Below are 25,557 nucleotides of genomic sequence, written 5' to 3'. Positions count from 1 at the left end.
CCACCATTTGAGGATACAAAAGTCTTCCATAAGCTAGGGAGAATGCCCTCACCTGACAGCTATCTACTGGCATCTGGATCTTGGGCTTCCCAGCCTCCAGAACTGTGAGAAATGAATGCCTTCTCTTTAAGTCACCTAGAATATAATTGTCATATGCTTCTATAACAGAGTATAATAGAATATACTATGAAGCCCTAAGACACCACAAGACACACAGAAATAAGTCAGATATATGGATCTGACAGAATATGGTACAACCTTTACAAACTCTTGCTGCAGAAGAATGAGCATAGGATGCAATTATCCAACTAGCCAAATTAATAAAAATAGCCAGTAAATCTCACTAGTAAATCAAATGAATATAAACTAAAACAATTAAATGTGATCATGCTTCTATCAGATTGGTGAAGGTCACATTTTTAAAAAACCCTTAAAATGTGCAGACTCTGTTAACACAGCAACTCTCCTTCTAAGAATTTGCCAGAAGGAAATAATAAGAGACACGGACAAGGACACGTATTAAAGTACTGTTTATAACAATGATAAATTGGAAATAGCTTATATATCTAATAGGAATGAATAAGCTAAGTGTTCTATGGCATATTAACATAATGGAACTCTGAAGAGGCACTAAAAATGATATGGTAAATGTAAACTTATTGATTTAAGATATGCTATACTAAGTGAAAAAAGTGATAAAATTCACAGAGCAATCCCATTTGCATTAAAAAAGAAAAAGCAGGGAGTTCTCATTTCTGTAAAGTTTAAGGTTTTAAAATAGACACAATCCAGCATTTATGAGACTATAATATGGCACAACATTTCTGGAAGGCAAATTGGTGACATGTATCAAAAGTCTTTAAGAAATACATTATACTGAGTTACTTGACATTAGTAATTTATCCTACAGAAGTAAATTCAGGCTGGGCGCATTGGCTCGTGCCTGAAATCCAGTACTTTTGGGAGGCCAAGGCGAGAGCACTGTTTGAGCCCAGGAGTTTGAGACCAGCCTGGGCAACACAGCAAGACCATGTCTCCACAAAAATACAAAAATTAGCCTGGCGTGGTAGTGTGCACCTGTAGTCCCAGCTACTCAGGAGGGTAAAGTGGGAGGACACTTGAACCAGGAGTTTAAGGCTACAGTGTGGTATGATTACGCCACTGCACTCCAGCCTGGGCAACAGAGAAAGACCCTGTCTCCAAAAAACAAAAGTAACTTCAATGGACACAGAGATGTATACATAAGGAGTTTACTACAGAGTTGTTTATAATAGGGGAAAAGCATAAACTGTCTAAATATCAAATAGCAGGGAATTAAACTATTGTGCCTCAATGTAATAGAGTACTACGTGATACATCATTAAATAAAAAAAGCAGGGTTACAAAATGGTAAGTGCACTATAGTTCTGTTCTTGTAACTCTAAGCACACAAATACACGTGCAGGAAAAAACAATACTGAAAGTATACACACCAAAATGAACAGTTTATCTCTAGGCATTGAGATTATATGTAGTATTATTTTTTTGTTACTTGGTATCTTCTATAAAGAATATATGTAACTTTCATAAAGGCTTAAAAGCAAAATAAAACCTATTAGAAAAAAGAGGCTTTTTTAAAAACCTTAGGACAACATTACTGTGCCAAGAATGAAGCATATTTAATATCAAAAAATTCAATATTTTCCATCTTACAAGTTCATTTAACTTACCTCTCAGCCATAAATCCTCACTGAGAGAGTCTGCAAAAGCACTTGCACCTAGGTCACCAATGAGTGTGTTGCAATTCAATGTGATACGTCTTAAGCCAGCCATACAGTCAAGATCAGGTCTCCTATAGCGAAGACTCTCAGCCCAGGTTTCTTCATGCCTTCTCATGGTCTGATACTTTAAAGATTTAGTAAGATGAAATTAATACACTTGAATAAAGAGATAGGAACACCAAAAGGAACCAAGTACAGCTGATTACATCAGAGTTTTACACACACACCAGGTACATATGCCAGGTGGGTTAATCTGAGAGACTGATTAAATAGTAGATTTTGAGTGAGGAGTCCAGTGACCCAGATCCTAGTCTGCCACTGACTAGCTGTGTGACCCTAACCACTAATGACCTGTTACTGATTATTTTACGTAAACTGACAACTTAGTTAACTTCTAAGAATTTTATTTTCTTTACACGCCAAGTGAAGGTATTGGTTCTAAATTCTATCATTGCCAAGCCTCTAAACTATATCATTCTGTCCTCTAGTGGTCTCTAAACACTTGACTGGATATCCCACAGGTAAACATTACACATATATGTTATTTATTAATAAACTATATACAGGAAGTTCTACATACATATTTTATGTATATTACAAACCAAACAGAAACAACAGATATTTTTTAAATGATATAAAAATATAGAGGTTAATATTTTCTTCTCCTAACCCAAGGGATCTCACATATTTCTTAGGGTATGCACACCAAATTTAGAGGCCTAGAATATACAAAGCAAGGCTGATATGCCTTAGGAAATTGGTGGTTTGAGTTTTAACCACAGGTACTATCTTAAAGACATAATCACTTCTCTATATCCATAAAGTAAATTTTGGTAACAGGGAACACTGATTTTAAGAGAAAAAAAATCTTATTACATTCTAAAACAACAGAAGATTCAAAGTTCCTATGACTCTGTCAAATGAAAATTGTGTCATTTGCTATTCATAATAACTGTATAAAAGCAATAAGAGGAAATAACAGCAAACACTTAGATAGCCAAGCACTATTTTATACACATTAGGTCATTAAATCCTAAGAATGATAGACACAGGTTTTCTTACTATACACATTTTACGGATGAGAAAAGTGAGGCACAGAGAGGTTAAGTAATTTGCCCATGGTCACAAGTTATTAAATGGGAGAGAGCTTGGGTTTTAACCTAGGCCATCTGGCTTCAGAATCCACATGTGTAACCATTATCTATCCCAAGGAGAGTGGGCTTGGGCTGTAGAGGCCCCAAAGTAAACATTTTCAGCTCTGTCGGTCATATAGTTTCTTTTGCAGCGACTCAACTTTCCTAGTGTAGGGTGTAGCAATAGTTAATATGTAAACAAATGTGCATGACTATGTTTCAAAACTTTATTTACAAAAACAGATCACAGGCTAGATTTGGTCCACAGGCCATAGTTTGACTACCCCTGGTCTATACCATCAAATTACTAAAAAGGCTTCATGTCACATTATTATGTAATTTTATCCTAAATACAGTAGTAATAACCACTATAAAGTTAAGACACCTTTAAAATTATTGTTTTACAAACCACATTTTTTTTTTAATTGAAAGAGTTGACAATTTTATTTTCACATTTCCCAATATAAATGAAAACTGCATCTTTTTTGTCCCACTTCTCCCCTCCAAAACTATTCTCTCTTTGATAGGACAGGGGAGCAAGTCTTCCCTATGCTGTTTAGAAAACTCAGTATCACAGCAGCATGATCTCCTGGTGAAGCAGAACAGGTAATATAAAACTGATACAATGAAGCCTCCCCTCTATCCTTATCTGTCTGGTCGAGTCATTCCGGGCCGAGTGGGCACCATCATGGGACGGGCAGGAGGTCTCATCATTGGGGGCCCAGGCATCATTGGCATGTGGCTTCCCATGGGCGGCCTCATTCCAGGAGCAGGTCCCACTGGCATCATCCCAGGAGGAGGAGGGCCCATCATTGGCATCATGGGAGGGCCCCCCATATGGGGTGCTGGCATCATACCAGGGCGAGGAGGACCCGGAAGGCTGGGGGGAGGTGGTATCATCGCCCCTGCAGGAGGAGGAGCAGAGAATGGAGTAGGAGGTATCTTTCCTTGTTGAAATGCAGCCGTTGTTTTATCAATCAGGCTCTGAGCCTGCTCTTCCATCCATTTCTGATAATAGTCTTTCACGTTCTCTTTGTGTTTCCTTCCACTGCAGTGTGTCTTTCTCACAGATGGAGAGTCATGGGTGAGGTATGTATCACAGTAGTCACAATAAAACTTGGGCATGTTGCTCTGCAGGCCGTTGGCCACTCCACAAACCACATTTACAGAAAAACATAATTATTATGTTTTAGATCTCCTATTTGTAAGATTAAGCATACTACTTTTACTAAATGGTAGAACTCCAGTCTGAAAATCGGTCATATTCTTTAAACAAAACTAAAACTGCAATCCCTGTATGTATCAAAAGACAAAAATAACTGCTGTCTTGTATCAAAATATTAATGTGTGGCAATCATATAACACATTTTCATGAAAGTTGGAACATAAAGTTACCTTTAAGATCTTGGCCATGTGATCTGCTCCCTGCCATGTCAGATTACATCCTGTGAAGTTGACCGTCTTAAGAGTGATAGAGCTCTTTATACCTTGACAAATAACTAAAATGGAAAAAAAACCATATACAATAAGACGAAGAGTCTATACAACCTAGTCAATCTTGATTTATTTGCTCTTCTTGTATCTTTTCTATTTTATAGTTGTATTCTTAAAATCACTATCTACAATCTACCTAGGCAACTGATTGGTCCATTCTAAAATATGTCAGTAACAAAGTGTTACTCCAGTTTATTGCAATAGCTCAATTCTATTTAGATGCCAAAATTGAATAGACTGAATATTGCAACCTTACTCCCGACCACAGTACAGTTCTACATACTTTTTGAGACATCTGAAAGAAAAACATAAAAAACACAAAACTCTTCCTATTTTCATTTCCAACAGCAGACCTCAATCTGTTATCAACCAACAATTCAGTGTCAACTATAAACCCAGAATTGTATTAGGTACTACACTAGAGCACCTAATGTACTAGAACAATAGAAGACAGAGGCCTTTAAACTCTCTGCTCCCTCAAATTGAAATGCAGGCTTCCTTACCCCTCCAGACCACTATTCCACACAATGAACACAGGTCAAGACTTCAGGATCCCAACCAACAGTCACCTTCTGTGAATATTTCCAACACCCCACCCCCTTCCCCGAGTCTGCCAGCCTTTTATATGCTCCCATACAGCACTTTCCCTATATTTCCTATTTTGGAACATACCATAGCGCATTAAAATTGATTGTATATATGTTTTAATTATTTAAAATAATGATGATTTTTCTCTTTTTTTTTTTTTTCTTTTTAGATGGAGTCTTGCTCTATTGCTCAGGCTGGAGTGCAGTGGTGCAATCTCGGCTCACTGCAACCTCTGACTCATGCCATTCTCCTGCTTCAGCCTCCCGAGTGGCTGGGACTACAGGCGCCTGCCACCACGCCCGGCTAATTTTTTTTGTATTTTTTTAGTAGAGACGGGGTTTCACCATGTTAGCCAGGATGGTCTCGATCTCCTGACCTCATGATCCACCCGCCTCGGCCTCCCAAAGTGCTGGGATTACAGGCGTGAGCCACCGCGCCCGGCCTCTTTACATCTTGCTATTTCCTTCCCATAAATATTTCTTGAAGAAAAACTCTAAAATATGAACAAACACAAAAAACAGAGAACACCAGATGGTATATATCTGTGTGGTGTGTGGTTTAACACAAACGTAAGTAAAGTTAGTTCAGATTATATTCAGCATGCCAAGCTTTCATGGTAGACTTGAGACTGGACCAAGGTTTGAACAAGCACATGAGGCAGTAGTAAGATAAAGGTACAGATGGGAATTAACATGGCATGTAGGGAAACATGAAACCGGCCTGACAGGACAAGAGTTAAATGAGATTTAAACTCACTTTCTAAACCTCCATCTCCAATTGGACAATTTGCAAGAGACAGGTGCACCAAAGAAGTCGATTTATTCAATCCCTTTAATGAGGGGGAAAAGTTAAAAATGTTATTGAGGTTTTTTTTCCTCCAAAAGCAACTATCAAATGTCTACAGGCCAAATTAGACAAAGCTTACCTTTGCTAAAATAGTTAAATCCCTCTCTCTCAGAATTAGTCCATTTAGCTCCAGGTTCTTTAGCACACTTGATATACTTAAACAGCCTTTAAGAGCTTTACACAACTGGAAGGTCACATCTTTGTATCTTATCGCAGGAACACGACTTCTGCAAAATTTATTTATGTCAGAACCTAAAACAAAGATAAAGGAAAGTTAGTGACTTCAATCATACAATGTATCATTCAAAAACATCTGCTCTGTGCTAAGACACAGAAATGAGCCATGTCCTTAAAGGCCTCTTAAGGACAGACACATGTAAACTCAAGCCACATGAGATACATCAAACTACCTACATAGAGGTTCTCATGGAAGCAAAGAAGTTGCACTGAAAGGATGGCTTCAAGATAATCCTGAAGCTGAATCTAGAAAGGTGAGAACAACAACATGTGGTCAGAGTGGGTGATGCATTAACCAGAGGAAACAGCAAGAGCAAAGTCATCTAACTCTGACACCTGCCGGGCACTGGAAAACTGCAGGTGGATCTGACTAAAGCCCAGAACTGTAGCAGGTAGAGTCAGAAATTTACAGAGAGGCAGGGAGAAGCAAGCCTGCGAGAGTTGACTTTTACCTCACAGGTGATGAGGACCAGGGCTACCACTGACACATTAAGGACACCCCTAGCAGGTCAGAAAAATGTACCTCACTGTTGGAGAACCAAAGAGATAAAGGAAATGGGAAAAAGCTCCCTTTCCTCAAAACCAACCCCAGGAAGCTTAACAGAACACAGCTGGGATTTCAGTGCCTCTGTGCAGAACACAAACAACCAATACACACCGGTCCTGCGTGGGCATGCCACTTTAAGCATGTCTTTTCCTTTTAGAAAGATCACTTGAACCAAAGTAGGCAGATGAACTAAGAAAAACCAAGCTCGGGGGCAGCAAAACTAGCTAGGAGCTTCTGCAATAGTCCAGGCAAAATGTAATTAAGGATGGACAAGCAATATGTAGGTTAAAATCTACAACCTAGACCCACTGGATGCAAGAGATAAAGAAGGTTCAGTGAAGAATATCTTGACAAGAATGATCTGTAATACCTTTTTCTTACATTCAGTGCAAAATATTAGGCAAGATCTAGTAGGCTAGCCTTGACTCTGAGGTCCCTCCCATCTTTAATTTCTTTTGGTTCCTGTTTTTTTTTGTTTATTTTTTGTGGGGGGAGGGTCATGGATAGGGTCTCACTCTGTTACCCACGCTGGAGTACAGTGGCGAAATCATGGCTCACTGCAGCCTCAACCTCCCAGGCTCAAGAGATCCACCAAGCCCAGCTAATATTTTTTACTTTTTATAGAGACAGGAGTCTCACTATGTTGCCCAGGCCAGTCACAAACTCCTGGCCTCCCAAAGTGTTAGGATTAACAGTGTGAACCACTGCACCTGACTTGGTTCCTGTTATTATTTTGATTAAGTAAAGTCCATTCAGAGGTACAGAACAGTTCCTGCACCTGAATGAGATGTAGAGAATAATCTGACTTATTTTCAGAAGCAGATGTGTTGAACTGTCCTTGCAGAAGAGATGGTGCTAACTCCAGAGCCTAGAAAAGGGCCGAGCACACAACAAGCGGTCAGGTTGTTTTTAAATAAATCAACAATCATTTCCTGTCCCAGATCACACATCCTCCCTCTCTCTCTCAGCTTATAAACATATTCACATCCATATCCACTTAAAAAACACCTTTCAGACCTACAATTATCCGGATCTTCTTTGTGGATAATCTACGTCCCTCCCATGCCTTCAAATACCTGTCCTCCCACAAAGCCTAAATCTTGGTTCCAGATCTGCCTAGCAGACATATTTGGATGCCCCACAGACCCCTCTTAAAACATTAAAGACAAACTGAGATCCTCTTCCCACGCCCAATCCAACCCTTCTCTTTTTTTTTTTTTTTTTTTTTTTTTTTTTGGAGACAGAGTTTTGCTCTTGTTGCCTAGGCTGGAGGGCAATAGTGCAATCTCAGCTCACTGCAACCTCCACCTTCTGGGTTCAAGCGATTCTCCTGCCCCAGCTTCCCAAGTAGCTGGGATTACAGGCGCCAGCCACCACGCCCGGCTAATTTTTTTTTTTTTTTTTTAGTACAGATGGGGTTTCGCCGTGTTGGTCAGGCTGGTCTCGAACTCCTGACCTCAGGTGATCCACCCGCCTTAGCCTCCCAAAGTGCTGGGATTACGGGCGTGAGCCACAGTGCCCGGCCCCAGCCCTTCTTCTCTATACCTTAATTTGGGCCATTAGATTACAACAATTCACCATCCTTCCAAATTTAATTTGCCTTCCACATGGAGGTTAGAGTGAGCTCCTCTAGAAATTCCATCTCATCATCGTACATTGGTTTCCCAAAACCTTCAGGATAACCCATGACAGGACAAACAAGGACCCTCCCTGTTTCGCCCCCACAAGGTTTCCAGCCTCAACTCTCTGCTCTTTCTCAAACCCTAAATTCTAGTCCTGTACCTCAGCTTGCCATACTCTCTCCTAATTCCAAACCTTCGGCACAAACTGTTCCCTTCTGTTACCTAGCTAGCCTCTATAGGAAGCTGCCTCCATTATGCACAAAATGCTAAGTGCTCAAAGGAATAAAAGCATTTTGTCATATATCGTGGTTGACCTAACATATTTTCCGAATAATCAGAGTCTGGATCCCTAATTATACCACCATACATTTACAAATGGCTTCTATTTGTAAAGCACTTTACAAACTTCTTATATATACCTTAAAAAACGAAGACAGGCCGAGCGCGGTGGCTCACGCCTGTAATCCCAGCACTTTGGGAGGCCGAGGCGGGCGGATCACCTGAGGACAGGAGTTCGAGACCAGCCTGGCTAACATGCTGAAACCCCGTTTCTACTAAAAATACAAAAATTAGCCGGGCCTGATGGTGCGGGCCTGTAATCCCAGCTACTGGGGAGGCTGAGGCAGGAGAATCACTTGAATCCAAGAGGCGGAGGTGGCAGTGAGTCCAGATCCCGCCATTGCACTGGATCCAGCCTGGGCGACAGAGTGAAACTGTGTCTCGGAAAAAAAAAAAAAAAAAAAAAAAAAACGAATGAAGACAAAGGCTGACATATATTAATTTCCTACCTGCTTAGTTCTCTATCAGGCAAATTAAACTCATTCAATAAAATAGGTAACATCTGTCAAATGTTTAATGACGTCCCAAACTGTGCTAAGAGCTCTGCAGGCATCAGCAGCGCAGGGAATCCTTGCAAAGGCGCACATAACCTGGGTCTCGTTATTAAGCCCATGTTACGGATGAGCACAATGAAGCCCTAGAGACCTTAAGCCACTCACCTAGTTGGTGAGTTTCCAGGCCGCACACCCCGTCTATTGCACACATACCCCGGCAATGGACACCACCCACCTAAAAACCCACTTCACCGCACCGACAGAGGGGCCCTGGAGGCGGGAACTACAAACCTGTGTCCCCCAGCCAAGGCTGGAAGAAGCTCTTGATGGAGATCAAGGGTAGGTCTTTATTGATCTTGAGAGTGCTCAGCAGAGGTGCCCAGTCCACCCCGCGGAGGCGGTCGGCGTTGAAGTCCAGCACGCCCTCCCGGAGACATGCGCGTACGGCGGGCAGCGGCACCGAGTCCTGCAGCGCGCACAGGTACTCGTAGTGCGAGAAGAAGTCCGCCGCGCTGTCGCGGCGCAGCTTCACCGAGTCGATCATGGCCCGAGGGCGGCCTCGGGGGATGCCCGCCGCGGAGACGCCGCCCGCGCCCACCCAGGAACCCTGGGTCGCCGCCCGGCCGCTCCGGCACCCACGGCCAGGCGGTGGCGGCAGCCGCGCACCGGGCTCAGGAGGGGCTATTCGGTCGGAAGACGCAAGGCCAGAGCCCCACGCTAGGCCGGTCCCTCAACGCCCAGCTCCCGCGCTGCCTCCCGCCCCGCGGCCCAGGCGGTTGGCGCCCGCCTCATAGTCCTCTGAGGCGCCGGGATTCAAGCCGGTGGGCGGTGCCGTGGAACGGTGCGCGAAGACGTCAACGTGCTCGCTGTGCGTCGGCACGCAGGCCCCGCCTCCTGAGAACGGGCGGGCTGGCAGCGACCCTAGATAGTGGTCAGGAGAGTGTGAGGGTTTACGAAAGTGTTTACTGATCGATCCAAATAAAAGTGAAATGTGTGGTCGGGTGCGGTGGCCCACCTCTGTAATCCCAGCACTTTGGAAGGCCGAGGCGGGCGGATCACCTGAGATCAGGAGTTCGAGACCAGCCTGGCCAACATGGCGAAACCCCGTCTCAATTGAAAATACAAACATTAGCCGGGCATGGTGGCAGACGCCTGTAATCCCAGCTACTCGGGAGGCTGAGGAAGGAAAATCGCTGGAACCCGGGAGGCGGAGGCTGCAGTGAGCCGAGATCGCGCCATTGCACTCCAGCCTGGGCGACAAGAGCGAAACTCCGTCTCAAAAAAAAAGAGAAGAAAAAGTGAAATGTGGATGTAACAACGCACTTTTAAAAAATAGTCTAAACATCTGAGGAATGTGTCTGTGTTTGCAGCGTCCAGCCAGCACAGAGATTGCTCTCAAGGGATGTAGGAACGACTGATTGAACGTGAACTGCGGTCATTAAATCTTTTATGTCTGTGTTAATGTCTACAAATAAGCCTTAATTTCTGTAGTTGCTGCATATCTCACACGGCTCCTGGCAAACTGAAGAGTGTTTCATGAATTCAGGACTTCATTGTGTTTGCTGTGAATCAGTTTGTTTTGTACTGACGATGATGTTGGCTAACTCCCTGATAACCAGTACTTATTTGAAATAATGTTCTCGGGATTATTTTAAGCACTGTGTAAGTATGAAATCATTTCATTCTCCTAACATCTCCTCAAAAAATATACTATTATATTCTACTTTACAAAAGGGGAAACTGAGGGACAGGAAAGTTAAGTGGAAGCAAAGTGGAAGAATCCAGATAATTTTATCCGATTGCTAGAGCAATGATATTCCGCGGGTAGAGCCTTAGACATTGTGTTTATCGCATTCCTCTTCCACCCACTGCATTCCGGATACTCCAACTTACTACCAACACACACACATGCACGCGCCTCTAAAATTCCGGAGATGTGGTCACCAATGATTTCTATGTGCTACGTGCTCAAATCATAGTAAGCACTTGTATATTCATAAACCAGCTTAAGAAGTGAAACATTACCATTCTTGTTGAGGAGCCTTGTGTAACCACCCTCCCAATCACTACTACTCTCTAACTGACCCTGAGATAACTGCTCTTCTGAACTTGGTATTCATCATTGCAATGTATGTCTTTATGTTTCTGCTACATACGTAAGTAAGCAGTATATAATATTCTATATTTTCTTTTCCTACTTTATTTTTCGTTACCTTTACTAGGTCCATCCGTGTTGACATATAGAGATATTTATTTATTTTCCCTGTTGTGTATAGGAGTTCCATGTAGAAACATGCAGTAAACATACAGTAATGTGTCTGTTTTTCTGTTGATGGAAATTTAAATTGTGTCCAACTTTATGATATCCAGTTTCTTGCTAGTCTCCAGCATCAATTAATGTAGTGTCCCTACCTTCTTAAAGCTCCCTCTTCCCTGTTTCCCATGAAGCCACCTGATTTTTTTTTTTCTTTACCTCTCGAATTTCTTCTTCTCAGTCGTATTCTTGGGCTTCTCTTGCTTACCCATTCTAAATGTTGCTGTTCGTCAGGTTTCTACCCTCAGCTTTCAGCCTTCTGACATTGTACAATTTCTCTGGGTGTTCTTGTCTTCTGCTCAGCTGTAATTTCCCCACTGTAGACAGATGACTTCTAACACAGATAGTTCTCTTCCTCCATCAAATTGCCCCCCAGAAAGCCAAGATTTCTCGTTGCCCTCAGGATCAGATCTGTATCACATAGCTTGACATACAGGCTTCTTCATAATTTGACTACCTCTGTTGTCTCTCTCCTTGCTACGTTCTTCCTGGCATGTCTTCTCTAGATACACAGAACTGTTTGAAGTTTCTGATGTCCTATTGTTGCTGTCTGGGCCTTTTCATAGGCTGCTCCTTTATTTAGTGGGCTAACTTCCATTCTTTTCCCAGCCTTGGTTTGGGGCTTCCCTAAAAACCTGTTTCTCTCTAACCCTCATCTCTCTTCTCGTGCTTGTTTAGTACCTCACTACTGTGCTCCCTGACACCCTGTAGCATAACACTTAGAACATCCAATGATAAGCCTCTTTTTATATGGTTTTCCTTCCATAGTCTGTAAGCCCTTTAAAGGCAAGAACCATGTCTCATTCATGCTTACATTCCCTATGCGTAGCACAGCGTTAGCACAGGGGAAGTGCTGAATAACGACTAATTGTAGGAACATTCTTCCCTATTATCCTCACAAGCTATTGTCAGCACCCTGTGACCACTGCCTGTGAATGCAGCTCAGAGAAGACTTCTTCATAGTAATAATCATTTAACATATTCATTTAAAATTTATGTTTCCTGTGCTTACTTATTTTTAGGATGGCAAGATTTCCTTCAAGGACTTGCCTGATAATCTCAGAGTTCTCTGCGTCAGTTAAATTGCGACTTCATAGTTGCTTCAAAAAAAAAGTGGCTTCAGTTCTCCTTTCAGCATCTGGTGGGTTCACCCACACGCTTCCTTGAACACCAAATGAAAACTGCCTCTCTGCAGCACCTCTGGGATCCTCTGACAAACCAGGCTCACACCTGGCCCAAGACAAAATGCCTTGGCTTCCTTGCAGGTGCATGACTTGGGAGGGACGTTCTACTGGTATAAGAGATGAGCTCTCCTCCTTCAGGGGATCTGGTGAGTGTTTGAGTAGAATACAGCTAAATGGTATCGTTTAAGCTCTTATTCGCTGTGCTCTGCTCCCAGTCAATCCAGACAATGTTATACCCAGACTTCCTAGCTCACTTACCTTTCCATAAAACTGCAAGTTCGTCTGCTCATCTCTAACATTCATCCTCTTTGTACTTGCCTCCAGAGCAGTGAGGTTTGACGGATCCAGGCACAGAGCAATGTCAACCTGGCCAGCAACATAAGCTGTCTTATTTTAACGGACATGTGGTCCCCATTTCTTTTTCCCATTACCTTCCTTATGGCTACTCACAATGGCTGTTCCAATTCCTTCTCCTTCATTCTTTTCATGTTGCCACTTGATATAGTTTGGCTGTGTCCCCACACAAATTTCACCTTGAATTGTAATAATCCGCACATGTCAAGGGCAAAGCCAGGTGGAAATAATTGAATTATGGGGGTGGTTTCCCCCATATTGTCCTTGTGATAGTGAATAAGTCTCACAAGACCTGATGGTTTTATAAACTGGAGCTCCCCTGCACAAGCTCTCTTGCCTGGCGCCATGTGAGATGTGCCTTTGCTTCTCCTTTGCCTTCTGCCATGATTGTGAGGCCTCCCCAGCCATGTGGAGCTGTAAGTCCATTAAATCTCTTTCCTTTATAAATTATCCAGGCTCAGTTATGTCTTTATTAGCAGCTTGAGAACAGATTAATACACCATGACACTTCATTCTACATCCCTGCTCTGTCACCTGAACAGGACACCTCTTACTTCACCAGGGAAACAAGTTCCAAATGTAAACTTTCTTGTCTTCTTTCTTCTGACTTTAGCTGCCTTCCAATCCATGCTCCACACTGCGGCCGCCACCACCTCCTCTGAAGAGAAGAATATGTGGTTCTGGCTCATGAATCATGTAATGAACCCAGCCGAGACGCTGTTGGACACAAGTCTCCTCCACTCCTCTTCAGACATCAGATGAGTTTTCGGTACTTGTTTGGAAAGTTCTCTGGGTAACATAACATGCCGGTACTTGTAGTGCTCCTCGAAGTACTTTTCCGGGTAATAGATCTGCTGTGGGCCATCCTGCTGGCACGCTGCAGGAAATGAAAGGCGAGCGCTAAGAGGGGAAATGAAAGAGAGTGCGAAGAGGGGAAATGAAAGAGAGCGCGAAGAGGGGAAATGAAAGAGAGTGCGAAGAGGGGGTGCAGAAGGCAACATGTCCCCGTCCGGCCAAGGCAACGATTGATTTGCGAGAGACTAACCGGATCCCGCATCTCTTGTGGGTCCCCATAGACACATAGCAGATGAAGCAATCAGACAGGATTTTTATGCTCAGAGAGCTAATATGAGACCTGTCCCCAGTGGAGATAGGCACGTGTCCAGAGAGGGGCTTCAGCACTGTGCTCCCCCCCCCAATGCCTGTCCACATGGGAAAACGTAAAGGCAGAAAAGCTAACCAGCTGAATAATGGTGAGGAGACGACCTTTTCACTAGGGAAACTTGTAAATGCTTTGTGCACAAACCCAGGGCTCACGGAGGTATTAACCCAGGCACTATCATTTAGTTTGCCAGGGTTATACGGAGAGCACAAAAGCTGCACCTCAGCAGTTGTCACTGACATTGAACACACGGGAATGGGACTCCCTGCAGTTCTATACCACCAAACCTCACATCTCACACTAATGTCAGGGCAACCAGTGCGTGACTTGGCGGGCACCTTCGGAGGGAAGAAAAGCCCTCAGCATCCTCATAGCCCAGCTTCCTCACAGCCCAGCTTCATGGACCACAGATTTCTTTAACATAGCATAAGCAAGTGGATGATTGTTCTAGATTGTCACTAGTGTTATGTCAAACCATATCACTGAAGTCCATTGAAAGCTCTCTTTCTAGCAACAAACACACAGGAAAAACATTTGCAGCTCTTGTTGCCTTTGGATATATGCATTCCCAGAATAAACTCCTTCCTGTGAAACTAACCCTAGCACTTAGTCTGGGCAGAAAGGAATTCTAACTCCAGTACCTTTCAACATGCGGTTAAGAATATGCTAAAACTTAGACAGTCACATACTGCATTATGACTTTTCAGCCAACAATGGATGGCAAATATGATGATTATAATGGAATTGAAAAAGTACACAATCATGTTTTATGATTGTGTCTATGACATTACTGTACACTATTGTAGACTTTATAAACACTGTACACCTCACGTGTCTGTGGTGATGCTGATATTAAAAACCCTACTGTCCTACCTATGAATGTATAACACATACAATTACATATAGTATATAATACTTCATAATGATAATAAATGACATGTTACTAGTTCATGTATTAACTATACTATGGTTTTTATTGTTATTTTACAGTATACTCCTATTTTTTAAAGTTAACTGTAAAACAGCCTCAGGCAGGTCCTTCAGAAAGTATCCAGAAGAAGGCATTGTTATCATAGGAGATGACAGCTCCATGCATGTTATTGACCCTGGAGACCTTCCACTGGGACAAGATGTGGAGGTAGAAGACAGTGATATTGATGGTCCTGACCCTGTGTAGGCCTAGGCTAACGTGTGTGTTCATGTATTTGTTTTTAACAAAAATTTTTTTTTTAATTTAAAAAAATGTAATAGAAGAAGTTTGTAGAATAAAGATAAAAAGAAATAAAATATTCAAAGTATTTGTGGTGTTTTTTTGTTTGTTTGTTTTTGAGACAGAGTCTCACTCTGTCACCCAGGCTAGAGAATAGTGGCTTAATTTCGGCTCACTGCAACCTCCATCTCCCGGGTTCAAGCAATTCTCCCTGTCTCAGCCTCCCAAGTAGCTGGGACTGCAGGCACCTGCCACCACGTACAGCCAATTCTTTTTTTGTATTTTTAGTAGAGGCAGGGTTTCACCATGTTAGCCAGAATGGTCTCAATCTCCTGACCTCGTGATCCGCCCACCTTGGCCTCCCAAAGTGCTGGGATCACAGGCGTAAGCCACCGCGCCTGGCCGGCCCTTTGTGTTTTAAGCTTAGTGTTTTAAGCAAAAAATCCAAAAAGTTAAAAAAAAATTAAAAGTTTATAAAGTAAAAAAGTTAAAGTAAGCTAAGGTTAATTTATTATTGAAGGCATTTAAAAAATTAACAAATTTAGCGTAGCCTATGTGTACAGTGTTTATAAAGTCTACAATAGTGTACAGTAATGTCCTAGGCCTTCTCATTCACTCACCACTCACTCACTGACTCACCCAGAGCAACTTCTAGTCCTGTAAGCTCCATTCACGGTCAGTGCCCTATATAGGTGTACGATTTTTAATCTTTTATGCCGTATTTTTACTGTCACTCTTCTATATTAGATACACAAATACCACTGTGTTACAACTGCCTATAGGATTCAGTACAGTAACATGCTGTACAGGTTTTTGGTCTAGGAGCAATAGGCTGTACCAGATAGCCTAGGTGTATAGTAGGTTTTACCATCTAGGTTCGTGTAAGTGTACTCTGTGATGTTCAAACAATGATGAACTCGCTTAATGATGCATTTCTTAGATCCTATCCCCATTGTTAAGCATGTATACATGTACACAATCATGTTTTATGTCCCAGGATACAGTTTGTATTTTCTAAAAATAACCATAGCACTATTTCCAGTCCCTCATTGTCTTCCAGAACTTTGCTACCCTCCACCAAACGTTGAAGACGTATTACCTTTCCTTTAGAGTTGGGTGGAATCCATTGCTGTCTCGGTGACCAGAATGCAGCAGACATGAGTGCATTCATTTCCTAGAGCTCCTGTAACAAAGTGCCATAGATTGGGTAGCTTAGAAAAAAAAAAAAAAGAACAGAAATGGATTCTCTTACAGTTTCTGAGGTTAGACATCTGAAATCAAGGTGTCAGCAGGGTTGGTTCCTTCTGAAGCTGCTTAGAACAACAGAAATTTATTTTCTCAGAGTTCAAGAGGCCAGCCGTCAGAAATCAAGGTATTCGCAGAGCTGGTTCCCAGCTTTCCCTGGAGGCTTTGAGGGAGAATCTTTTCCTTGCCTCTCTCCCCTTTTCTGCTGGTTGCCAGTAATCCTTGGTATTCCTTGGCTTGTAGATCATCATTCCAATCTCTGCCTCTACTGCCACATGACACTATCCCCCACCTATATCCTGTGTCCAAATTTTCCTCCTCTTATAAGGACACCAGTCATTGGATTAAGGCCCATTCTAATGCAGTATGACCTCATTTTAACTTGATTATATCTGCAAAAATGTGATTTCCAAATAAGGTCACCCCCAGGGGTGAGAGTTCCAAGGTTAGGTCATAAAAGAAAATCCCTCTTCTGCCTGAATTTCTCTCCCAATAGATGATCACCATTGGAACGCAGCTACTATTTTATGGGAAAGCCTAGAACATATGAAGAGGCCACATGTAAAAGATCCAACTGACAGCCCCAGCGAAGGCCCCAGCCCACAGCTAGACATTTAAGGGAATGGGCCTTCAGATGATTCCAACCCCAGCCTTTGAGCTGTGCCAGCTGAAGCTGAGTAGAGCAGAGAAGAACCACCCCCACTCACCCCTGCCCAAAAATGCAGATTCGTGAGCAAAATATATGTAATTGCTCTTTTAATCCACTAAGTTTTAGAGTGGTTTGTTATGTAACATTCAATTACTGGAACATTACCCAATGTCCACTGCCCTACATGAGACCTTTGGAATCTCCTGTGGTAGGGTCACCTTTTGTCATGCGATCACGACCTGGGGATCTTGCTGTGGGTTTCTTTTGAGTTCAACCATCCTTCTCTCTGGACATAGTATGAAGCAGTTTGGCTAGATACATAGGTGTTACCGGCTTCAGCCTGGCTTAAGTAAAGATGTAGCTAAGTACTGACAGAATTTAACTACTTCTTTTGCTGGTGAGGTAGCTCTCCCAGCCTCTGGAGGACCAACCAGTGGCACAGAAGCGTAACTCTGATACTTACTAGTTGTGTGATCTGAGCCAAATTCCTCAAATTCTCCAAACTTTCTTTTCCGTCTGTAAAATTGGCATAATGATAACCATCTCATTTATGTAAGCTTGTAGCTCAATGTCTGGCTTATTTTAAATGTTCAAGAAGTAATAGGTGACTGTTTTAATTGAAAGTTAAAATGTTCAAAAATTTTTTCCTCTTAATATGTAAAATAACCTCATTAATGGAGGTTGTATAAACTCGTAAAACATATCCATACTTAGTAACCAATTGTAAGACTACGCCACTCTGGAATCTGGACTTTTCAGCATCAAGTAAGGGACAGTAAATATTTATAACAGCAACATAATCCTTGTTGCCACAGCTCACAAGGGCTTATTTATTAAAACAGGTGGCATTAAGCCAAGAGTGACTATTAAATTTGTAAGTTGAAAAGAATTTTCTTTGAATAGCGATAGTCCCCTTACTAAGCAAAAGAAGACCAAAAAAAAAAAAAGGCCTACACCAAACACTTGCGAATTTCTAACTAAATAGTTTCTTTTTTGCGATGGCAAGATTTATTCCTTATACTAGAAACACATGTGAGACCATGAGACTATGAATCCATGGTATGGGTTTGAAGATTGCAGAATTAACTGGACCTAGGGAGCACTTAGTTGATCCTTGGATCTCAAGTGGGGGCCAAATTTAATGCTTCTGAGTAATGTTATTTTTATATATGAGATTCTATGTACTATTTACTAGTAATTTTTTTCAGCTTTGTGCATGCATCGAAAACTCAGTCATTTTACAAATTGCAACATAAATAGGAATTCCATCCACACAGTTTTTGAAAGAAAGACGTTTCTTTTAGCGAAGTCCACTCAATTTTGCTTGTTTCATTTTCCTATTTGCAAGTATATACTAAGGAGAAGCCATTCTTACTGATATTGCTGGCCTTTTTCAAAGATCCTTCCCACTTGCCTCTTACAAACTGAGGCTCTACTGACAAATGGCTTTTTCTTCCTGCATTCTGTGGAAAGCTCACGGATGCTGAATGCTAAGTGGAAGGCAACCAAAACCCAAATTCACAAATCTGTGCACTTGAAAATGTGCCGTTGGAGTCAATCCTTGTCTGGAGCCTGGAGGAATATACTCGATTCTGTTGCTAGGTGGCAATGTTCCTTTACCAAAAGGGTGGTTATTAGCGTCTGCTCTAAAACAGAAAGGAAAACGCTGCCTTCTTGACCTCTCCTTAGCAACTTTTTAACCAGACTTCTTGGTTTAAGACGACAAAGAGACATCAGTAACAGCCTGGAGTACACAAACGAAAACTTATTCCCCTGGTCACTGTACCTTGGAAACCTCTGTGATATAAAGCACATGATTGCTTCCAATGACTGTAAAAATCCTCTCTAGGCTGGGAGTAGAAGTCTATTCCAGGCCTTAGTGAACAAGTAATATAATCTCAATGTCCAATGATCAGTGGTATAGTATTAATTTTATTTATGAAAAAACAGCCCTTGCATTGAGATTCTTTTTTAAAAAAGGAGTTTCTTCCATCCCATTATCAGTTAGGGTTACCAGATTTAGTAAATCAAAATACAGGACAGCTAGTTAAATTTGAATTGCAGATAAACAATGAATACATTTTTTAGTATAAGTATGATCCATGCAATAATTTGCAACCTACTGCTACTAAAAAAAAGTATTTGTTATTTATCAAAAAAAGTTCTGAATGAATGGGCCTGGTACCTACATTTTAACAAATACTTATGGTGTTTCAGTACAGATAATTCTCAGATCACACTTTCAAATAGCAAGAGTCTGAAGCTGTGGGATCATGAATCTCTTTGAGAACCAAGTCTTTTCCCGGAAGGCACTCATATAAGCTCAGTACTCTCACACTTCAGTGAAAGAACTGAAATTCAGAATTGCCTAGAGCCTACAAACCTCATGAACCCCAAGTTAAGCACTAGCCTTAGTAATCTCAAGTGGTTTACTGAAAAGCTTAGGTCTTCCACAGAAGTGAGAGGAGAACAGGCTCATTTTGAGCCCTCCCACTTGGCCTACTCCTTGTCCTTCCCAACACTTCTCAGCACAAGGAGCTTTTTTTTTTTTTACTTTCCACAAGAAATAATATCCTGCAACAGTGTGAGTTCCCTCATACTGTTATGAGGGACATACTTTTTCCGTAGTGCCTCCCGGTTAGCTCTGTAAAAGGATCGTTTGGAAATAGGGTCTGCCTGAATGAAGCCTAGAAGCTGTAAACAAAATTCATCTTCATCAATGATGCAAGTAAACAATTCTGGGCCAAGCTGAACCACAGAGAGGCCATCTTAAATGCCCATCAAGCCATAAAAGGGTAGCCAGGAGATTGAAATGTTACACCCGTGTAAGGCAGGGAAGTAATTCTGTAGTTAAAATAAAATAGCAGGCTCATACACTTGAAGAGGGTTATTAAGCAGAGGTTCTCACCTTAGCTCTGTGAGAACTAGTCTTGCAGATGCCTTGAGAAGGCGTCGTCTCAGCGTGGGACTCTGAGGGCCTTGGTGTGCTGACCCTGTGGCAGAGCCATTGCCCGCTACACACTAGCTTTGGGTGGGAAGTGTAGAAGTTGCAGTGAAGTCCCGCACTCATGGAGCAGCTGTGGTGCTGAGAAAGTGTCTTAGAAGGTTGTGTTCAGAGATAAGGCACCCACGATACCCTTCTGAAGGCCCTTTAAGCTGCTCATCTGGCCACCTGTAAAGCATCTAAGGCACCCTGGCCCCAGGTTGGGGATGGAACCACAGTAAGGCTGTGGTATTACTGTCCCTTGGAACTGAAATAGTGCTGGGTAAGATGGCACTGGGACTTGGTTGAGTCACTAAGGTAGAAGTCCCAAGGCCCTCCATTAAGTTGCTCCCACCTGAAAGTCCGGGCCTCGTGAGGGTAAAAACTGATACACAGGTGTCTCTGAAGCTGCTGGAGCTCCCGCTGGGCTGGACCACAGCCCTTCCGTAACCTCGGCACTCTTGCAAGAGAAGGCAACCCCGCTGTATTACACTCTCATGGGCTGGAATAGGCCTGAGTCCCAGGCTTCAGCGCTTTGGGTTTATAGGGATAACCACTTCTCCAGATGTACCAAGGTTAATTTATTTCAATGACTCTATTGGTTAGCCTCCTACTGGCTCTCAACCCAGCCTCATGGACCTCTTTAATTCATAAAGGTAGGCTGGCATGGGGAGAGTATTGCTCCATTTTCCTTTGGAGCTAAAAGTCTTAGTATATCTTAATTACCAGACAATGGAGTCTTCATTCCTTCTTTAGATTTGCCTAACCAAGAAAACCTCAGAGTAACATTCCAAGAGCAAAGATGAACATCTATCCTGAAAACAAATAAACAAACAAACAAAAAAGCTGCTTTTGACTACAAAGCTATAGCAGGACACTTTCTCTGCAGTGAAATGACTGAGTCAAAGGATACGGGCATTTGAAAAGCCCTCTTTTGTGTAACCACTATGTGGAATAAAGACAACTCATGTGATGTAATTGTAAAACAATTTCTTATTTCCCAGTGCCTCCTTAACTCTTTCGTTCTTCCTCTCTCCTGACTGAAAACTCCTATGGATCCAGGTGATGATCGAAACTTTAATCTTCATTCAAAGGTAAATCACCCTTCTTTTCCCACTGTGGTACTGTTTCAGGACATGGTCGACTTGGCTCTGTCCTACCCACAGCACTTTCCCTCCATCTGCCCATCAAGGCTGTCTTGGCTTCCTCAGGCTGGAACTGGGAGGGTGGGAAAGGAAGTGAAAAGGGCAAGAAAGTTCTTATTTGATTGATGTTGTCAGTGGATGGCTTCTGCTTGCTGGAGCGTGAAGCTGTTTTTTTTCTCTTATGTGCATTTTTTCTGGGTTCTCATGAAAGCTGCCATTGTTGGGGGATGCTTCTCTTTCCATTTCTTTGATGTGGGCAAATGATGTCTCTTCTAGCTGGTCACTGGCAGCTCCTCTGGCGACCTCTCACCATCCAGTGACTCATGGCTAGCTTCCTTCTGCTGATGTTCGCTTAGTCTTCAGATAGTCCTCAGAAAGATTCTTGATGCTCCCAGACCGCCTACCTCTCAAGAGTGGTACAAACCTCTTCCTCAGGAAATACACTTTCTTTGGCCACAGCCACCTCTCCTAGATCAGCTACTAAACACTTCTATCTCATTGTGTTTACGTTTCTTGGTGGGAATCAGATACAAGTATAGTCCTGTAAATCAAGCTTGTCCAACCTGTGGCCATAAACTTTTTAAAACATTAGATTTGTTTGCGAATTTTTTTAAAGCTAATCAGCTGCTGTTGGTTAGTGCATTTTATGTATGACCTAAGACAATTACTCTTCTTTCAACGTGGTCCAGGGAAGTCAAAAATTGGACACTGCTCCCTTAAACTGAATGTAGTACATCTTGAATTCTCTATGTGGGCTTCTTAAAACCATTAAGTGGGAAACATCTTCTATTCCTCACCCTTGTTGAGGTATCTAGCACTCCAACATCTATCTCCAAAATCCTTCTCCCAGTTTCACCTTCAACTTCCATGTACTTCATCCTCTTCATATTTTTAATGTGTGTGAGGGATGAGATCTGTCTTTGGTGTTCAGATATTTCTTTTGAAAATTTGTATTTGGTTTTAGCAACTCACTTTGAAATGCAATATATATTGTATCTTGATTCCTCAGTCAAAATCTTCACGGAACAGCCAATTGCATAAGAAAGATTTGCTCTTGTCACATAATCATAATTTCATATCAGGTATAAACCTGAAGGATTTGCAGGTGATATCATTGCAGCTGCCATTTACTAGCCACCCACAATATTCATTTACTCATGAGAGATTATTCATTGGTGGCCCTATGGAAACCAGATCCTCATTTGATTTCTCATTGATGTCGTCATTGCTAAATCTTTGAAGGTAGAGATCAGCTTTTCCACTTCTTCCATGAGCTTCTTCAGCTCGTCCACAGAGGCATAGAAGTAATGAGAAAACTGGTTGATATGGTTACCATTTTGCTTATGCCTCAAAAAATTAAATACAATGTGTTTATTAAAGCAAAAGTTGACTGATGACTTACATATAATAAAAGCCATACACATTTATCACAAAAAGCTCAAATTGCAAAGAAAATTAGAAAGTGGGAAAAAGTAATGCATGGTCCCAACACCCAAAGAGGTAATGAGATAGTCTTTTTACTTAATTGTTTTCATTTTTTTCATAGATGTAATAATAATGTACTGATCCCTGGGTCCTGCCCCAAATATTCAGATTTATTTGGTATGGGTGCATGTTCTAGACTCAGTGTTTTTCAAAAGCTCCTTAGTTGATTGCGACATGCTTAGTTGATTGCTTGCTCTGGGTGCCTGCCATTGACTTGTTCTCCATGCTTTTTCTGTATTCTTGGTTAATTAGGCCATGCAGAATGGATCGTAGAATCCACTGAGAATCAACTGTAATCATAAGTGTGTGTCAACATGAGAGGGAACCAGTCTTCTAATTACCAGTTCATACTGGATGCACATCTACATCTGGCCACTCATGATGAAGGATAATGATGGATAGGGATAAGTCGGTTTCCTTATCACCATGAGGACAGCCTGACTGCTTCCCCAATCCCCAACTCCCTCAAGGCTGGCATCAGAGACTAGTTAGCTTTCCATGTCGGAGGATTTACTGCAAGTGATATCACTGTGGCAGTCTGACTCTCTAGGGGTCACAAGTCATAGTTACAAGGGTTTTTAAAATCCAGTGACAACTTTTAGGTTGCACTGAACTGTGAGAAAGGATTTGGAAGAGTCTTGGGGCTTATTTTATGAGAAGTCTCAAGGAACCTTTTATGGTTGGTTGCACCCACAAACAACTTCATAATCAAAATGACTTGCTCCATCATAGTTTCAGAAACCTTGGAGGGGAGGACAGAAATGATCAGGACCCTTCTCAATGCTTTCTCTTCTCAGGAGGCTACGTATCAGAAACAGATGTGTTAGCCCTCAGATCGATGGTGGGAAAACGTGTCAGGAGACTCAGAATGGAAATACACGTGCTCACATCGCATACTGGTTTTGCAGATAGCTTGTATTATAATTTGTAATAAAATTATGGTAGTTAGCCCAGCTGCTAGATCTTGTTATTTATTAATAAAGCACACATATTACATAGTATTGTAGTATTTTGTCAATGGTATTTCAATGTTACTGATATAATCATAGGTTTTTATATTGTATTTACAAACATAAACAGGCTTTTGTTTCATATTATTTTGATGAGTGATGCATGTCATTTTCGTTTTTAATTTAGAGGTGATTTTGGAATTGGGAGGAGAAAACTAGCAGAGATAACTAGGAAAATTTACATTGTTATAGCTTCTATTTTTTAAATTCTATACTTTATTTCCTGTGTTTCCAGGATACTTTTTCATCTGATATTATGGCTTACATATGCTCATTTGTTGCCACATTTTAATTACCTTTCCCAGTGAATAATTATTTGCTTCCAGATAGTGGGCTGGTACGATTCCCGCTGGTTCTATTTTGAAACCAATGATAAGGTACATTAGCGAGGCTCAAAGTTGCTCCCACGAGACTGTTTTCCTTTTCCCATGATGTGGCCTCTTCTTTTCACAGTATTAGAAATTGTAACTCAGGCACAATGCTTATTAGCTTATTCTCTTTTCCCTGGGTCACAGATGGAGATGTGGTTTTTAAAATATCTCATATTAAAAGTTCCAAAATCAAGAGCAGGGTGATGTACCACCACCGCCAGGTTGATATTCTAGGAATAAATGTCAAGAATAGAGATAGAAATTACGTATTACAGGCGGCCTCATCATAAACATTCTCAGGGCTGTTTTTCTTGCGTAACGTGCTGCAACCCTGCTCCTGTACGATTTTCTCAGAAGTACACAAGCGAGAATGGCGTCTTAGAGCTTTGTTCTACCAGATACAAGAGAAAACGAAATTTATATTAGCATTAGTGAAAGTTAATATTAAAAAAAAAGTGCAATATGTTTCTTTTTGTGCATTTTAATACCTCCCCATCTAATGGAGAAAACTGTATTTCCACTACTTGCAACATCGAATGCACCACCATACACATTCATCATGATGTATTCCGTCATTTGTGAGTCCTGTGTAATTCCCTTGCAATTGTCCTGGTATGATACAAGGTCAACTCATTTCCTATTCAACATATTTGGTGAGCTATCTAGAGACAAAACAAAGTGTGCAGGAGCAGATTAGTATGTCATGCTATGTAGCTAAATAGTTCTTTTTTTTATTATTATACTTTAAGTTCTGGGACACACGTGGAGAACATGCAGGCTGGTTACATAGGTATACATGTGCCATGGTGGTTTGCTGCACCCATCAACCGTCATCAACATTAGGTATTTCTCCTAATGCTATCCCTCTGCTTGCCCCCCTGAGAGGCCCCGGTGTGTGATGTTCCCCTCCCTGTGTCCATATGTTCTCATTGTTCAGCTCTCACATGTAAGTGAGAACATGTGGTGCTTGCTTTTCTGTTCCTGTGTTAGTTTGTTTAGAATGATGGTTTCCAGCTTCATCCATGTCCCTGCAAAGGACATGAACTCATTCTTTTTTATAGCTGCATAGTATTCCATGGTGTATATGTGCCACATTTTCTTTATCCAGTCTATCATTAATGGACATTTGGGTTGGTTCCAAGTCTTTGCTATTGTGAACAGTGCTGCAATAAACATACGTGTGCATGTGTCTTTATAGCAGAATGATTTATAATCCTTTGGGTATATACCCAGTAATGGGATCACTGGGTCAAATGGTATTTCTAGTTCTAAATCCTTGAGGAATCATCACACTATCTTCCACAATGGTTGAACTAATTTACACTCCTACCAACAGTGTAAAAGCATTCCTATTTCTCCACATCCTCTCCAGCACCTGTTGTTTC

The 25,557-nt window shown here is 41.7% G+C and overlaps 2 protein-coding genes across 11 annotated transcripts in view; both read right to left on the bottom strand.

The window, feature by feature from the left end:
- Nucleotides 1–9,880, bottom strand: part of CEP78 (centrosomal protein 78) — a 36,265-nt gene extending 26,385 nt beyond the window's left edge. For 5 of the 10 annotated variants that reach the window (XM_050761119.1, XM_050761120.1, XM_050761122.1 and 2 more), the window contains exons 1-5: nucleotides 9,352–9,856; nucleotides 5,901–6,073; nucleotides 5,732–5,804; nucleotides 4,289–4,392; nucleotides 1,710–1,884 (exon numbers count right to left, since the gene is read on the bottom strand). In XM_050761119.1, the coding sequence (XP_050617076.1) occupies nucleotides 1,710–1,884; nucleotides 4,289–4,392; nucleotides 5,732–5,804; nucleotides 5,901–6,073; nucleotides 9,352–9,604 (778 nt within the window). In that variant the 5' untranslated portion in view covers nucleotides 9,605–9,856. Of the gene's footprint in view, nucleotides 1–1,709; nucleotides 1,885–4,288; nucleotides 4,393–5,731; nucleotides 5,805–5,900; nucleotides 6,074–9,351 lie in introns of all 10 variants that reach the window. The other 5 variants (XM_050761114.1, XM_050761117.1, XM_050761115.1 and 2 more) reach the window with 2 other exon arrangements.
- Nucleotides 3,307–4,040, bottom strand: LOC126937578 (U1 small nuclear ribonucleoprotein C-like). Its single transcript, XM_050761127.1, has one exon. The coding sequence runs from the start codon at nucleotides 4,016–4,018 to the stop codon at nucleotides 3,539–3,541; it is 480 nt and encodes a 159-aa protein (XP_050617084.1). The 5' UTR covers nucleotides 4,019–4,040; the 3' UTR covers nucleotides 3,307–3,538.
- Nucleotides 9,881–25,557: the final 15,677 nt, after the last annotated feature.

Source organism: Macaca thibetana, chromosome 15 (assembly GCF_024542745.1).
Source record: "Macaca thibetana thibetana isolate TM-01 chromosome 15, ASM2454274v1, whole genome shotgun sequence".
Taxonomy (NCBI): domain Eukaryota; kingdom Metazoa; phylum Chordata; class Mammalia; order Primates; family Cercopithecidae; genus Macaca; species Macaca thibetana.
This window is presented reverse-complemented; position numbering and strand designations above follow the sequence as displayed.